Source organism: Equus caballus, chromosome 2 (assembly GCF_041296265.1).
Source record: "Equus caballus isolate H_3958 breed thoroughbred chromosome 2, TB-T2T, whole genome shotgun sequence".
Taxonomy (NCBI): Eukaryota; Metazoa; Chordata; class Mammalia; order Perissodactyla; family Equidae; genus Equus; species Equus caballus.
The window spans coordinates 44,241,377-44,255,008 of NC_091685.1; the positions used below are offsets into that span (position 1 = coordinate 44,241,377).

The 13,632-nt window shown below is 61.8% G+C and overlaps 2 protein-coding genes across 8 annotated transcripts in view; one reads left to right on the plus strand and one right to left on the minus strand.

Moving 5' to 3' along the window:
- ESPN (espin) overlaps positions 1–6,418 on the minus strand; it is a 32,145-nt gene extending 25,727 nt beyond the window's left edge. For all 7 annotated transcript variants that reach the window (XM_070254016.1, XM_070254035.1, XM_070254007.1 and 4 more), the window contains exons 1-2: positions 5,880–6,418; positions 2,622–2,815 (exon numbers count right to left, since the gene is read on the minus strand). In XM_070254016.1, the coding sequence (XP_070110117.1) occupies positions 2,622–2,815; positions 5,880–6,173 (488 nt within the window). In that variant the 5' untranslated portion in view covers positions 6,174–6,418. The remainder of the gene's footprint in view (positions 1–2,621; positions 2,816–5,879) is intronic.
- Positions 6,419–10,574: 4,156 nt separating this feature from the next.
- HES2 (hes family bHLH transcription factor 2) lies at positions 10,575–13,379 on the plus strand. Its single transcript, XM_001496558.6, has 4 exons — positions 10,575–11,035; positions 11,130–11,225; positions 11,499–11,598; positions 11,688–13,379. The coding sequence occupies exons 1-4, from the start codon at positions 10,991–10,993 to the stop codon at positions 11,942–11,944; spliced, it is 498 nt and encodes a 165-aa protein (XP_001496608.3). The 5' UTR covers positions 10,575–10,990; the 3' UTR covers positions 11,945–13,379.
- Positions 13,380–13,632: the final 253 nt, after the last annotated feature.

The window sequence follows — 13,632 nt, forward strand, 5'->3', positions numbered from 1 at the left end:
CAGGTGGCAGCAGCCCTTGAGGTCACTGTGGCAATTCTTCTGCCCCTGGGAGGATTTGTCCAATGGACCAGCATAGACCAGAGAGGACGGCGGGTGGGTACAGCATGTTCCTGCCGTCTCAAGCCCTTTCCAACACCCCAAGGTGCAGTCTTGCTTTAGCTGGGCCCTACTCTGAGGCCGTCCCGCCTTCCTCTTCCTCTGCAGCTTGTCATTGCCTTGGCCCACTGCTGCCAGAGCCTCCCTGAGTGGGATCGAGTTTCCCACTGGTAGGGCTGGAGCCCTTCCTCCCTCACCACTGCCAGGGAGAGCTGAGCCCTTGTGAATAATTCACGGTGCTTCACAGCCGGGGTGGGCCAGGGAGGCTCACGAGAGAGTCCCAGCCTCCAGAGCCGGGCTGCTTGGGTCCGATCAGGCCCTGTGGTCTGGGGCAGCCTGAGCCTCTCCTCTCCCCAGCTCCCAACCCTGGGGTCCCCAGTCTTATGGAGCAGAAGTCTCCACCTCCAAAGTAGGAGGCTAAGTGAGCACCAACCCCCAACTCCCCTGCCAGTGGGCCCCGGCCCAATCCCCAGCCACCCCCTCCTGCCTGAGCCCAGTCTGGCAACTACACAAAAGCACCTCCTTATCAGCCGGGTCACACGGCGCTGTGGGAACAGAGCCGAGTCCTCTGTCCACTGTCCTGAGATTCATGGCGGCCTCTCAGGGGCTGGCGGCTCATCAGCCCAGGACATCTGGCCACAGAGTCAGCACTGGGGCCCAATCACGGCCAGCACCTGGCCTGACCTGGGAGGGGTCAGGATCCCCAAGCCCCAAAGCCCATGAGAATGTTCCATGGCACAGCCAGAGTCTTTCTAAGGCTGGGATTCCAGCCCATGGGGGCTCATCGTAGGCCCAGGCTTCTCCACGAGGAGGGCCTCAGAGCCAGCCTGGGGCTTCACCCCTACCCCTCCTGCCTAAGTTCCTCATTGGCACTTCCAAGGGGACTCAGAGCCCCCTCAGTTCACATCATTTGGGCTAAGTTTGCATCGCCATCACCTTGGCTTTCTGGGGCCCATTATGTGTGATGGGGGAGGGTGACCACAGCCCATCCTTCCCCTCTTAGGACCTCAATGTCCTCTGCGTTGAGTGAAGGGGTGGGACAGGAGCATCAGAATCACCGCAGTGGGGCTGGCAGCATGTCATAGGTGCGGCTCCCAGCCCCAATCTGGAGAATCTAACTTGGGAGTCTGGAACCAAGTCCCCCAGGGGCCCTGATGGGTGCCAGGTTGGGAGCCTGCACTCGAGGGTCTCTGGGGCCCGCCGACTCTAAATCCGACTGGCTTTGACGTGACTCAGACCTTAGCTTGTCTGGAAGCAGAGAATTCACGCCAAAGTGGTGCCAAGTGGCCTCTGCAGGGATGGCTGAGAAGAGAACCCCTGGCCCACAAGGCGCACCTGCTGGTGTCCCACTAACCAAACCAAGGAACCCCTGGCTCAGTGAGAACAAGGCAGGCTCAGCCTGCCCATCCTGGGCTGAGGGGATGACTGCTGCCCGCCTGGGGTTCTAGGGCTGCCCTACATCCACGCAGTGTGCCTGTGCCCAAGACGCTACCAGCCGCAGCCACTGTGCCATCAGGATATGGGGCCAGACTGGCCTCCTGCCTGCTCTCTGGTGGCCAGTGACCCTACAGGCATGCTCAGGAGTAGAGCCAGTGGTGAGGACAGACCCTCTCACCTTGTGACTGCTCTCCTCCCGAGGCTGGGTCTTCTGTCACCGCCTATGTCCCAGGCACCCACTTGAACTGACAAAGGTCAGAGCCCCCATCTGTTGGCTGCCTGGGGCTACTGGTGTCCTACCCCCTTAGACAGGGTCTGGGAGCTTTCTCCTGAACCTGCCTCCCCACAGGTGAACCTAAGATGTGGCTGCCTCCCTCCTTCAGGATGCCCCATGACTCCTTGCTCTGCATTGAGCTCCATTCTTCCACATTCCCCACCTCACCCCTGGCAGCTCCCAGCCTACTGCTCAGCCGCTTTCTCAGACTAGCCACTCAAGCCAAGGGCCCCAGGAGGTTTGGGAGCCCCACTCCCCTTAGTAGTGGGAGTGGCTGAGGGGCCACAGGAAATAAGAAGCTGCTCTCTGGAAGGCCAGGGAGCTGTGGGGCTAGGAGGTGGGCTGGGGGTCTGGGTGGGCAGCTCTCTCCCTTCACTGCTTAATAATTGACATAACTCCTCCTCCTCCTTCTTGACTAAGGGTCTAGGAGGGGCTCCTGTCTCTTCACCTCTACCTTCCAGTTAGAACAATCTTGCAAATTGGCACAGGTCAGAGCTAGAGAGAGCCACCTTCTGCGGGCTATGAGCATCCTGGAGGGGAGCAAGCTCGTGTGATCCTGGCCTGTATGCCCAGCCTCCCAGGTGCAGCTGCATGCTTGGGGAGTGCTGGCTGGCAGGGTTCTGGGGCAAGTGGCTGCCAGGAGGGGAGAAATTTCAGCTTGGGTAGTGCTGTCTCTGGCCTGGTCCTCTGGCCTCTGGGCATTTCTGGAAGTGGTAATTCCCCTGGGAAGCTGGAGGGGCATGGCTAACTTCAGGCATCCCCCAGAGGCCTGGACCGTCCCACCCAGCAGCCCCTTGAAGAGGGGGGTCCTTACTCAGGGTAGTGCCTGATGAGAAGCCTCAGGGAGGGGAAGTCTCCTTTGGCGGCGGCATAGTGGATAGGCAGGGCGCCCATGTCTGTGGCCACAGTGGGATCCCCACTGCCATGATGCAGCAGCCAGTCCACCACCTCCGGGTGGCCGAAGCGGGCAGCCAGATGCAGGACTGTGGCACCAGAATTGTCGTTGTCCTGTGGGAGGAGAGCCCATTAGTTCTGAAGCCTTGTCCTGCCCCGACCTGTGGCTCAGACTACATCCTGTATCCCACCAGCCACAGGGGCAGTTCTGTCCTCGGGCACCTAATTGGCCCTGTTTGAACTTCAGCCCATAGGCAGCACCACCATGCCATCCACTCTGGGCTTTCGAGGGCCTGCAGGTCATGACTGTGACATGCCCGCGCACAGTAGGCTTTCAGGGTGTGGCACCCTTGTCCTCATCCCAGCAGGAGCACCTGTCACCCAAGTGCTCAGGGAACACATAAGGAGCAAGAGAGAGTCACTGGGCCAGGAAGGGTGGGCTGTTGGGGCTGCACCAGGCTGGCATCAGGATCGTGGGAGGCACTCCCTGCATCCGGCTCTTGTCCCCTCCCTCTCCCCCTCCCCAAGTGTCACATGGGAAGAGGCCTGGGCTTGGTGCACCTCCAAGAACCCAACCTCAGCAAGGAGAACTGCCCCTCCCCCAAGCTGATCCCTGCTCCGCTGGGAACAGGCTGTGTTCTTGCCCTGTGGAGGAGGAGACTTCTGGGTACTGGTGGGCAGGGCCTGGGCAGTCAGCCAATGGTGGCAGGTGTGGGTTAGAGGCAACTCCTAGGAGGGGCTTGGGCAAGACCCCCATCCCAGGCACCCAGAAGGGGTGGGGCCAATGATGGCCCAGAAGTGCTGAACGTGTCATCTGTGAACATCCAGGTGTGTGTGTCTGTTGCGGGAGGAGGTTGGCAGGTGCTGCTTATGTGACCTGGGCAAGGAGGAGAATGACTGAGAACCCAGAAGTCTGGACTGAGCAGCTGGTGAGTTTGAGAGAGTGGGCATTGGTTCTAGGATAGAAGGAGCTCACAGTGCCAAGCACCTGGGATGACGGAGAGGTGGGCAGGGGCCAGGAAAGCAGCTGGGGCAGCAGTGAGAGGTGGGCACAGTTTACTAGGATCAGGGAAGTGAAGCTCCTCTGCCCCTCTGCCCCGAGAGAGGGCCCTGTGGGGATAGGTATGGCCCAGGCAGCTTGAGGAAGGTGAACCTCCATGGCAGGAGAACCTCAGAGGCTGCTGTAAAAATGCGAAAGGAAGAGACGAGCAGAGGGGAGGGGCTTGGGCATGGCTGGTAAGTCCTCAGTCAGGCTGTGGGGGTGGGGGGTAAACAGGCTGCGGGGCCAGGAAGGAGGCAGAGTAAACAGCCCATAGGAAGCCGAAGACAACGCTGAGACTTCTCAGTGTGCTGGAAGGCCCAGGGAGGACCAGAAGACTGGTCCAGTCTGTTTCCTGAGCCCAGGGGACAGGACTGGCTAAGAAGTAACCCAGACAGGACCACGGTGAAGTATGCCTTGAGCCCCAGCTTTTGAGAAAGGCCCTTGCTTCCCACTGGCCTCAGGGACAGTGTCTGAGGCTCCAGGGGGTCCTGTTGGCTCTGGGCCTCTGGGTGGGGGTGGCACTAAGGTGAGGACTCCAGGCCTATGGGCTCTGACTTGACCCTGAGGCTCCAACAGCTATGTCGGCCCTGGGAGCCTCATGTGCTGTGGCCCCCACCCTAAAGCTGCTTATCTCTCCAGGCTGAGCAGGGCCAGGGATCAAGGTCATCCTCCCCCACATACACTTCTGCCCCAGCGCGCCCAAGCCCGCTTGATAAGCTGGGCATAAGGCCACCTGCTCCTCTACCTCCTCTGCATGGCTAGGGAGGTTTCTGGCCAAGGCTGGACACCAGGATCAGGGAGGTATGCCACATCCCAAATGTGTGGGCATGGACCATGTGCCAGGAACTCCTGATAACACACCCAACCAGGAGATAAGGAGCTGGGCAATCTCCTAGGAAGGGTGGCAAAGGGGGCCTTGCCATCCTAAGGGCAAAGTGAGGGGGGAGGGGTCTAACCATCCTTAGGGCACAGCAAGCTCAGAGTCACCCCGCCTCCTCTCCTTCTACATCCAGTTAACCCAGCGGTCTTGCTAAGGGGAGAATCAGTTCTGGTTCCTCCCTCCATTGGCTTTCCCCCACATCCAGACTATCATCCGAATTCTTAACCCCAGCCTATGAGATCCTCTAGGACCTGCCCTGGTGGCTTCTCCCACCCTCACCCCACTCCAAACATGCTCGCCTCCTTGCTGTTCCTACAGCAGGACAAGAATGTGTACGCCTCAGGGCTTTGTACTTCTTGTTCCTTGTGCTCGGAACTCTCTGCTCATCACTTGGCCACCTCCTTCTCATCAGCCAGGACCCCCTCAGGGGTCACTCTTCAGAGAGGCCTCCCCAAGTCACCTCGCCCAAGCAGCTAGCTCCCTGACACTCTCTGCCACGTGGCCTAGCAGTACCTGATGTACCTGATTGACTTTTTAGCCTGTGAGTTTGCTGTCCACTGCCCCATGGACTGGCAGCTCTAACAGAGCACACCTGAATCCCCAGGCCTGGTACCTGCAGGATGCTCTCCCTCCAGCAGGAACGAGCACGGGAGCTACACATCAGGGCCCAAGCTGCCTTTTCCTCCAGCTCAGGAGTGGCCAGGCTTATCTCAGCCTGGGGACAGCTGTGTGAGGCCAGGTGGGGTCTCCAGGCAGGAAGACTCAGGCTGGCCTGGAGAAGCAACTCAGAGCTGGGAGGTCAGAAGGCACTGATGTTCCGGGGGTCAGCTGAGGTCCTGGGGAGGCCCCCATTGACCAGGCCCGCCACCTGCCACCCCTGCCCCAGACCTGATCCTGGAGATCATGGGCTTCTGACTCTGCTGCCCAGGCCCTTTGTGCCCCCGCCCCCTCTCCAGGACTCTCTCACTCCTGTTTAACTACTAGCCCAGTCTGGCCCAGTTCCCTTCTGGTTCCCCGTCACTCAGGTGCTATTCTCGGCAGCGGCCAGGGCTTGCCAGGGCGTCTGCGTCTGCCGGGGCCCTCTCAGCCAGGGGAGCCCACCCCATCCCAAGCACTCTGGCAGGAGCTCCGAAGCAGGCTCAGCTGGGAAGTGCCCAACTCCACCCACCCTTGAGCCACGCAGGGCGCCGGGCTGGGGCCAGAACTCTTTCCTGAGGAGGAAGCCCCAGGGCGCCCGGTGAGCGGCGCAGACCCACCTGCACCCTGCAGCCGCCCTGCGAGAGCAACCACTGCAGGCAGGCGAGGTGGCCGGTGGCGGCGGCATCGTGGGCCGGCGTGGCGCCGTTGCGCGCGCGGGCCGTGGCGGGCAGGGCGGCCTCCTCCACCAGGAAGCGCAGGCAGTGCAGCTTGCCGGCGCGGGCAGCGTGGTGCACTGGCAGCGCGTCCAGCGGATCGCGCAGAGAGGGCCCCAGCAGGCCTGCGCCCTGCAGGGACTTCAGCACGTCCAGCTCGCCCAGCCGCGCTGCCTGCAGCGCCCGCTCCAGGGCCATGGTGCCGCCCGCGGCGCCGCGACCCGCGCTCAGCGCGTTTCCCCGGGCGCCATGCGCCTGTCTTCGGGCACCGGGAGAGCCCACGAGGTGCGCCCGTCGGGGCCCTGCGGGTCAGGGAGGCGGAGCGGCTGTTGGTCCGGCCTCTGCTCCGCGCTGCCTCGCCCGCTCCGCTCCGCCTCCGCCTCCGCTGCGCTCTGGGGCCCGGGCCCCGCGGGCTCTCGGCTTAAGCCTCGAGCCCGCCCCCCGTGCCGCCTCCGCCCCGCCCCTCCCCGCAGGCTGGATGGCCGCGCCGCCGGCAGGACTCAGGCGACAAAGGCAAGTGAGCCCGGGCTCTTCTTTCCTAATTTACTTCGCGTGAAAATGGAGAGCCCGGAGAGGCCCAAACTGGGTTCGAATTCAAGAGCTGTCCAGGCGCTGGCGAGCTGAGCCCCCAGACAAATTCACTCATCAACCCAGTGCCCACTATATGCTGTTCCAGGCGCTGGGGATACGAGCCAGCAAACAGTTACCGCAATTCCAGAAAGTGACAAGTGTCATCAGAACAGGAAAACGGGGTGATAGGGAGTGAGTTGTAGAGGCTATGTGGGTGGTCAGGGAAAAGTCCATCTGAGGGGGTGCAGTGGGCTGGGTTTTGAGTGGTAAGAACCAGCGTTCCAGGCAGGGAAGACTGCAAGGGCAAAGACCCTGAGGCAGGAACAGGCCTAACAAGTCCCTAAGGGGCTCTGGGTGTATGCCCCAGTGGGTGCAATGGATGCTGGGCTGTCAGCCCTCCTGGGTCCCTCCAGACCCCAAGAACTGCCCTCAGAGCCTCTCAGAGGGAGGGAGAGAAGGAGGAAAGGGCGGGAATACCTGCTGTGCTCAGGTATCTGGATCTGGAGGCCGGGGGCTCAGAGAGCACCCAGAGTGGCTCTCTGGTGGGGGAGGGGCTCAGGGTAGGGGAGTTAACCATGAGCTTGAAGGTCTGGGGCTGCCAAGCCAAGAGAAGAGAAAGAGTTGGGGGCAGTGCAGAGACACAGCAGAGCAGTCCCCAGGGAGCAGAGCCAGGTCCTGTCCTCCAGGCCCCGGGCCGGGCCGGGAGAGCACACCTGCTCCAAACCGCCCTGCCTGCATGGCCGGAAGCTCTTTGTGGGAGCCGGAGGGAGGCACAGCCGCTGGACACAAGGAAGAGCTGCCAGAGGTGGGGGCTGCGTGGCTGTGGGAGCGCAATCAGCACATCCGGCAGCCTTGAAACATCCTGTGCCTCTCCTTTCCCACCCTTTACCAGCCTCCCCCCTCCTCCCCACTGGAGCCGCTTGAGAGCCTGGCTCTGGGCTGTTTCACCCAGCCCTCACTGGGCAGCACTGGGTGGCCCTGGAAATGCTGTAGAGTGAAGCTGCTTCCAAAAACAGTGGGAGTCCTAGTGTGGGACTCTGGTACTGCCACAGATACCATTCCCTGGGACCGCCAGCTGGCGGCGTCATGCACAATGGCCTCCTGCGCTCCAAGGCCCCTTGGTAAACCCAGAGCTGCTATGCCTGTGTGGCCAGGTAGGTTTCCAGGGACTTCCATTCGGCTGGACTGGCCTCGCTCCCTCCATGGGACCTATGAGGCTGCTGGGATCTGGGACCCCTCCCCAGCAGTTTTCGGACAAGTGGAGGGAGGAGTCTTATCCTGGCAGCCTTCTTGCTTTGGCTGGCTCTCACTGCCCTCTGGAGCCACTCTTCTCTAGCCCACCCAGCGGCAGGTGCACCCTGAGGCTTGTAGAGCGACAGAGGTGCTGAGGGACAAAGAGCTAAAATGGCTTGTCTTGGGTGTCCCTCACATGCCTCCTCCATTAGTAAAAATCTCTGTGATTCATGTCCTTCACTCCCAGTGTGGTTCCCCTGCTGTGGACATCCTCTTCTATCCACATGGTCTTGTCATTGTTCGGGCCAGCTCCGGGTGATGTGCTGCTGCTACGGTGGTCAGCGAGGCAGAGAGATGCCCCTGAGCCTCTCCCACTGCTGCTAGGGACATCTCCGGGAAAGTCATGTGTGAGCACCCATCTCTGCTGACCATCTTCTCAGACTCCTTTCAGGACACCTCTCAGACTCAGGCCGGGATCCCGGCCTTCACTATCCTCTCTAGGCTCCACTGGTCCACCCTGTGCTCCCCATCAGCCCTAGAGGGCCCACTCCAGGAGGGACACATTTGTGGAAGCCCCACCACTTACCAGGCACTATGCCAAGCTTCACCCACATGTTGAATCCCCACAGCGATGCCAGGACAGAGTTACAACCACTATCCCCCCTTTACAGCTGCAGAAACTGAGGCAGGGGGAGGTTTTTGTTGTTTGTGGTGGTGGCTTGTTTTTGTTTTTTAATGTACCTTGCCTGAGGTGACACAAATGGGAAAGGGCAAAGCTCACTCTGCTATCTGTCCACCCCAGTTAGGTGGAAAGCACCTGTTCAGATCTCTCTCCCCACCCAAGGGCAGGAACCAGGGGTGGAGTGTCTCCCTATTTTACCCTAAGTGACCCCACCTTCCATAAAGCCTGCACTCCAACACCCTGCCCACTCAGTTGTCTTACCTAAGTTCACCTGCTTATAAATGACTCCTTCCTCCAGGTAACCAGCAAAACCCCCAGAATCCTTTGTTTGAAGGAAATGGTGGGTTACCTTGTCAAAGTCTTTCACGGCAAAGAGAGAATGGAGAAGAGACTTTTAAAATCTGGGGTAACTGGCACTGAAAAGAGAGTTTTCTCCCCTGCCCTCCAGCCTTCAAATGATGGCCCACAGGCACGGAGGAGGATGTTCTAGGAGCAACCTTCCTCCTCAGTCTGTTTCCCCAGGAGCTAGTGTCGGGGTCTCTCAGCAAGGATGCAGATGCTGGTGCATGGTGGGCTTGTGGGCAGAGCTTAATGAGCCAGTGTGTGTGGCTGAGAAGGGGGCTGGGGAGGGCATGTGGGGCATCAGTGAGTGATGCACAAAGTCCTTTTCTGAGCCCTTAAAGAATAATTAATTAGCTTGGAGGAGCTGGCCTATAGGGATCCTGGGCTCAATGATGCGTGGGGGACAGGGGCTCAGGCACCCTCAGACCCTACCTGGCCAAATGTGTTGAATAATTTATTCTCATTATTAGGACCGTTTTGGGGATTAATGGAGGTGAGGGCTGAAAAGCGCTTAACATACAATACAGCACATGCTCCATAAATGGAGGGACAGGTAAGGGTGGCCTGAGCTCCAACTCGCCCAGGCTGCTCCAGGCCCCTTTTTTTCTTTTTCTTCTTCTTCTTCTTTTTTTTTTTTTGAGGAAGATTAGCCCCGAGCTAACATCGGCTGCCAATCCTCCTCTTTTTGCTGAGGAAGCCTGGCCCTGAGCTCACATCCGTGCCCATCTTCCTCTAGTTTATATGTGGGACGCCTACCACAGCATGGCGTGCCAAGCGGTGCCATGTCCGCACCCGGAATTCGGGCGGGCGAACCCCGGAACGCTGAGAAGCGGAGCGTGCGAACTTAACCACTGCGCCACCGGGCCGGCCCATCCAGGCCCCTTCCTTGGTGGGCACGCTGGTCTTCTCGGGCCCTGCTGGGGCGCAGAGGTTTGGGCGGCGGGGGAGGGGGCCCGTCCAGCACGCTGGACAGCGCCCGTCGGCTCCGCCCCACGGTTCCTCCTCCCGGCCTGGCTCGGTGGGTCCAGGCCGGCGTCCGCCTGAGGTTTGGTCGGGCCATCCACAGCGCGGTCCGCCAGGCTGGCCGTTGCCCCGCCAGCCGGTTGGGGGAGGGCAGCTCCGAGCAGATGGGCGGGGGACGCCCAGCCAGTTTGCTGCAGCAACGGCCACGCGGCGCGGAGGCGGGCCCCGGCGGGCCACTGGGGCCGCGGCGGGCAGCGGTGGCCGGCACCCAGGACCGCCTCGCTCCGCCCGTCATGTGAGCTCCGACTGTCCCGTGGGAGGGAACCCGGAGCTGGAGCCACTTGAAATGAAAATTAGCTCTGAAGGCTCCTGAGTTGCCTCTTCTCTGGGCCTCAGTTTCCCCCCTTCAAAATGGAGGACGGGGAAACCAGATAACCTCTAATTCGGGGGGGAGCCAGACGAATCTATGAAGTCCTCAGAGCCCTGGGCAGGCGTCCAGCCACGGGAGCCCCAGTCCTGCCCTGGCCAGTTCCCAGCCTCTAGAGCCCAAGCAAGTTGAGACCTCTCTCCGGGACTCGGTTTCCCCTTCCAGTTCAGCCCTTCAGCCGCGGAGCAACTAGTGGAGCGAGTCCCTCCCCGTAGGAGAAACTCGCTTGGGAGCTCCCTGAGGCCGGGCCTTGGGGTCCCGCCGCCGCTGGGTCCCCTGCCCGAGCCTAGGGCGGGGCTCGGAGGAGGCGCTGAGCCAGGATGAATGAAGCAGGGTGGCGCTGGACAAGGAGGGACTCCAGCCTGAGCGAGGCGAGGCCTGGCCCCACCCGCGCCCCTCCTGCCCGCGGAGTCCGGGCAGCGATGGCTTCGATGGCGCCCACACACACCCCTGCAAGTGCTGGGGGGCGCCGCAGGCCCGCGACCCCGCAGCACAGGGGATGCGAAGGTCTGGAGCGGGATCCCGGGGGCTCTACCGTCCCCACTCCTACCCCCACCATGCGGAGGAACAAAGGCGGGGGTGGGGCCCCGAAGGCGGCCTGACTCCGCGGGGCGGGACCCGCTGGGCGGGCGACGCCGCCTCCTTAAAGGCGGGCTGCGGGGGTGGCGCGCACTCCTCTGGCTCCTGCTCGGGCAGAGCACTGAACCCGCTTCCCGGCTTCGGTCTCTGCTCCGCCTCCGGGCGGGCGCAGGTCTCCCACTCGCGGAGGCCCCCAGAGGCGCCGCTTTCCCGCCGAGCATGGGGCTGCCTCGGAGGACCGGGGACCGAGCGGAGCTGCGCAAGGTAGGAGCCTGGGACTGGGGACTGGGGGCGGAGCTGCCGGGGCGAGGGTTTGAACTGCGACCCTCGTAACCGCGGCCTCCGCGCCCGCCCGCAGAGCCTGAAGCCGCTGCTGGAGAAGCGCCGCCGCGCGCGCATCAATGAGAGCCTGAGGCAGCTCAAGGGGCTCATCCTGCCGCTGCTGGGCAGGGAGGTGAGTGCTGGGGCGTTCCGGGGCCGGGGTGGGGGTCCTGGGGCGTGGAGCAGGAAGGAGGGCCGGCCGAGGTGCCCCTGCCCCAGGAACCGGCGAGGGGTCTACACGCGCCGACCAAGGCCGAGCCCAGGTGGGGCTGGTCCGGAGGAGCTGACCAACCCCGTGCCACAGCGCGCCGGCCTCAGTTTCTGGCAAGAGAGTAGTGCTCACGGAAGCCTGCTGGAACTCTGTCTTGTCTGTTTCTCTGTCCCGCTCCTTCGTGGCTGGGCGCAGAGCTCCTGCTACTCGAAACTGGAGAAGGCGGATATCCTGGAAATGACCGTGCGCTTCCTACAGGAGCTGCCTGCGTCCTCCTGTCCCGCGGCAGCGCCCGGTGAGTGACCCTGCCCCGCCCCTCCCCCAGTCCTGCCCCGCGTCCCGTACCCCACCCTGCGCCTCATGCCTCTCTCCGTCCGTCCGCAGCGCCCTCCGACAGCTACTGTGAGGGTTACCGGGCCTGCCTGGCGCGCCTGGCCCGCGTGCTGCCCGCCTGTCGCGTCCTGGAGCCCGCCGTGAGCGCTCGCCTGCTGGAGCACCTGCGGCGGAGGGCAGCCGGTGCCAGCCCCAATGGCAGGCGCGCTGGGGACACCTGCTGCCCGCCCTCGCTCTCCCCGCCACCCCCGCCCGCACCCTTACCGCCTGTGCCTCCACGTGGCCCCGGCCTCTGGCGGCCCTGGTAGCCCCCTGGCGGGTCCACGGACCCTGCTGATATTGAGGGACCTGCAGCACTGGGCAGACTGAGAAAGCTCTTGGTGGCAGCTGCTGTTCCCATCACGAGGGACCGGACCAGCCCAGCACACACAACCAGCCGGAACCGGATGTTTGCGGTCTGTGTGGCTGACTGAAGGCCATGGGGACTCAGCTGGAGGAAATAAGGGGAGAACCCCAGTTTCACTCTCAACTTGGGGGTGTCTGGGCCGGGGGAGAAGGGGCTGTTGGCTGCCAAGGGAGAAAGAAGCCCCTCATCCCAGCTGGGGCTCTAGAACTGGGCCAGCCACAGCCACCTGGGCAGCTGACACACCTGCCCCAGTGCTGGCACCAGCCCAAGGGCTGGGCCGGGAGCTCACCTGAGCCAGTTTCAGCCATCTGCTCTGACTGATCGCTCCCCTTCCAGCCCTGCTTGGGCCTGCCTCCTCACCAGCTCAGCTTGGGAACCTCTGGGCACACAGCAGCAATGGCCTGAGGGCTGTGTACGCCGGGGAGCCATCACCTCCACTCCTGGGCTCTCCTGCCCAAAGCTGCCAATTATAGGGACAGGATGCAGCGAGGATTCTGTGTTGCTGGGCGTGGGGGCTTCGTTACGTGTCTTGAGAAGGATTTCTTTCCCCAAGCATTAACACCTATGTACGGCACACCAGGTCTGGTGATCTTCGGGTAGGAGGAAGGGGTGAGACGAGAGTGAGGGTGCCCTGTGGCCCATCGCTTTGAAGGGCCTGAGCCCAGCACAGAGCCGGCGCCAACATGAAGTGAGCAGGACCCATGTCACTGAGCAGCAGAAAGTGAAGGGATGCCAGCAGGTTAAGGAGCAGGAAACATCTTTCTCTTGCAAACTGCTCCCTGCTACTCATCAGGATGGGTTACTGGAAGCAACTTGCTCTTAAGACTTTTCTTCCTCCTCCATGGAAGCCAGGAGAGGCTGTGAAGACTCAGAGAGGGCTCGTGGATCCCAGTAGTGGGTGCCCAAGAGAAGGTGGGAGCACCTGCAGCCCTCTGTCCACTGTGCTCCCACCATTTCGTGGAGATTGCTGAGCATTCGCAGGAGGCTGGGAGTCCTCCCCTCAGTCTCCAGTCCAGCAGCCTGTTGGAGGGACCGGGGCTCTATGCGCACAAAGACAGAACTGACAGGGGTGGAGGTGTCACTAGATCGGACATAAACCGTGATGACCTAGGCACTGATTTGGGTGGCAGGATGTGGGGAAGCTGTGGGCATTATTGAAGAAGTCAATATTAAGACAACAGGGTGAGCCCCCAGCAGAGTGTGCTGTCCTTCCACCTCTCTGGGCCCAGCTGCTGGACTATAAGCTCTTGGAAGGCAGGGCTGGGGCCAAGTGCCCCTGTGTGTTCCCGAGGACCTCGGCACAGGTGGGTGCTCAATAAACATCATGAGCCAATGAACGGTGATGTGACTGGACCATGCTGTACTGAACCCCGGACAGTCTGGCTTTTGCCTCAACTCTCCCCACCCCATCCCTATTATCACTGTGAATGTCTGCTCCACCAAAGCCTGTGTCCCCAAGGACAAATGTAGGGGAGGGTGTGGAGAGCAGTTTCCACCTGCAGGCCTACTTTCCTGAGCTGTCAGGAGCAGGTGGAGAAGGTAACAGGTAGCCAATGCCCGCCACATGAGTTCAAGTTTTCTCCTTGGGTC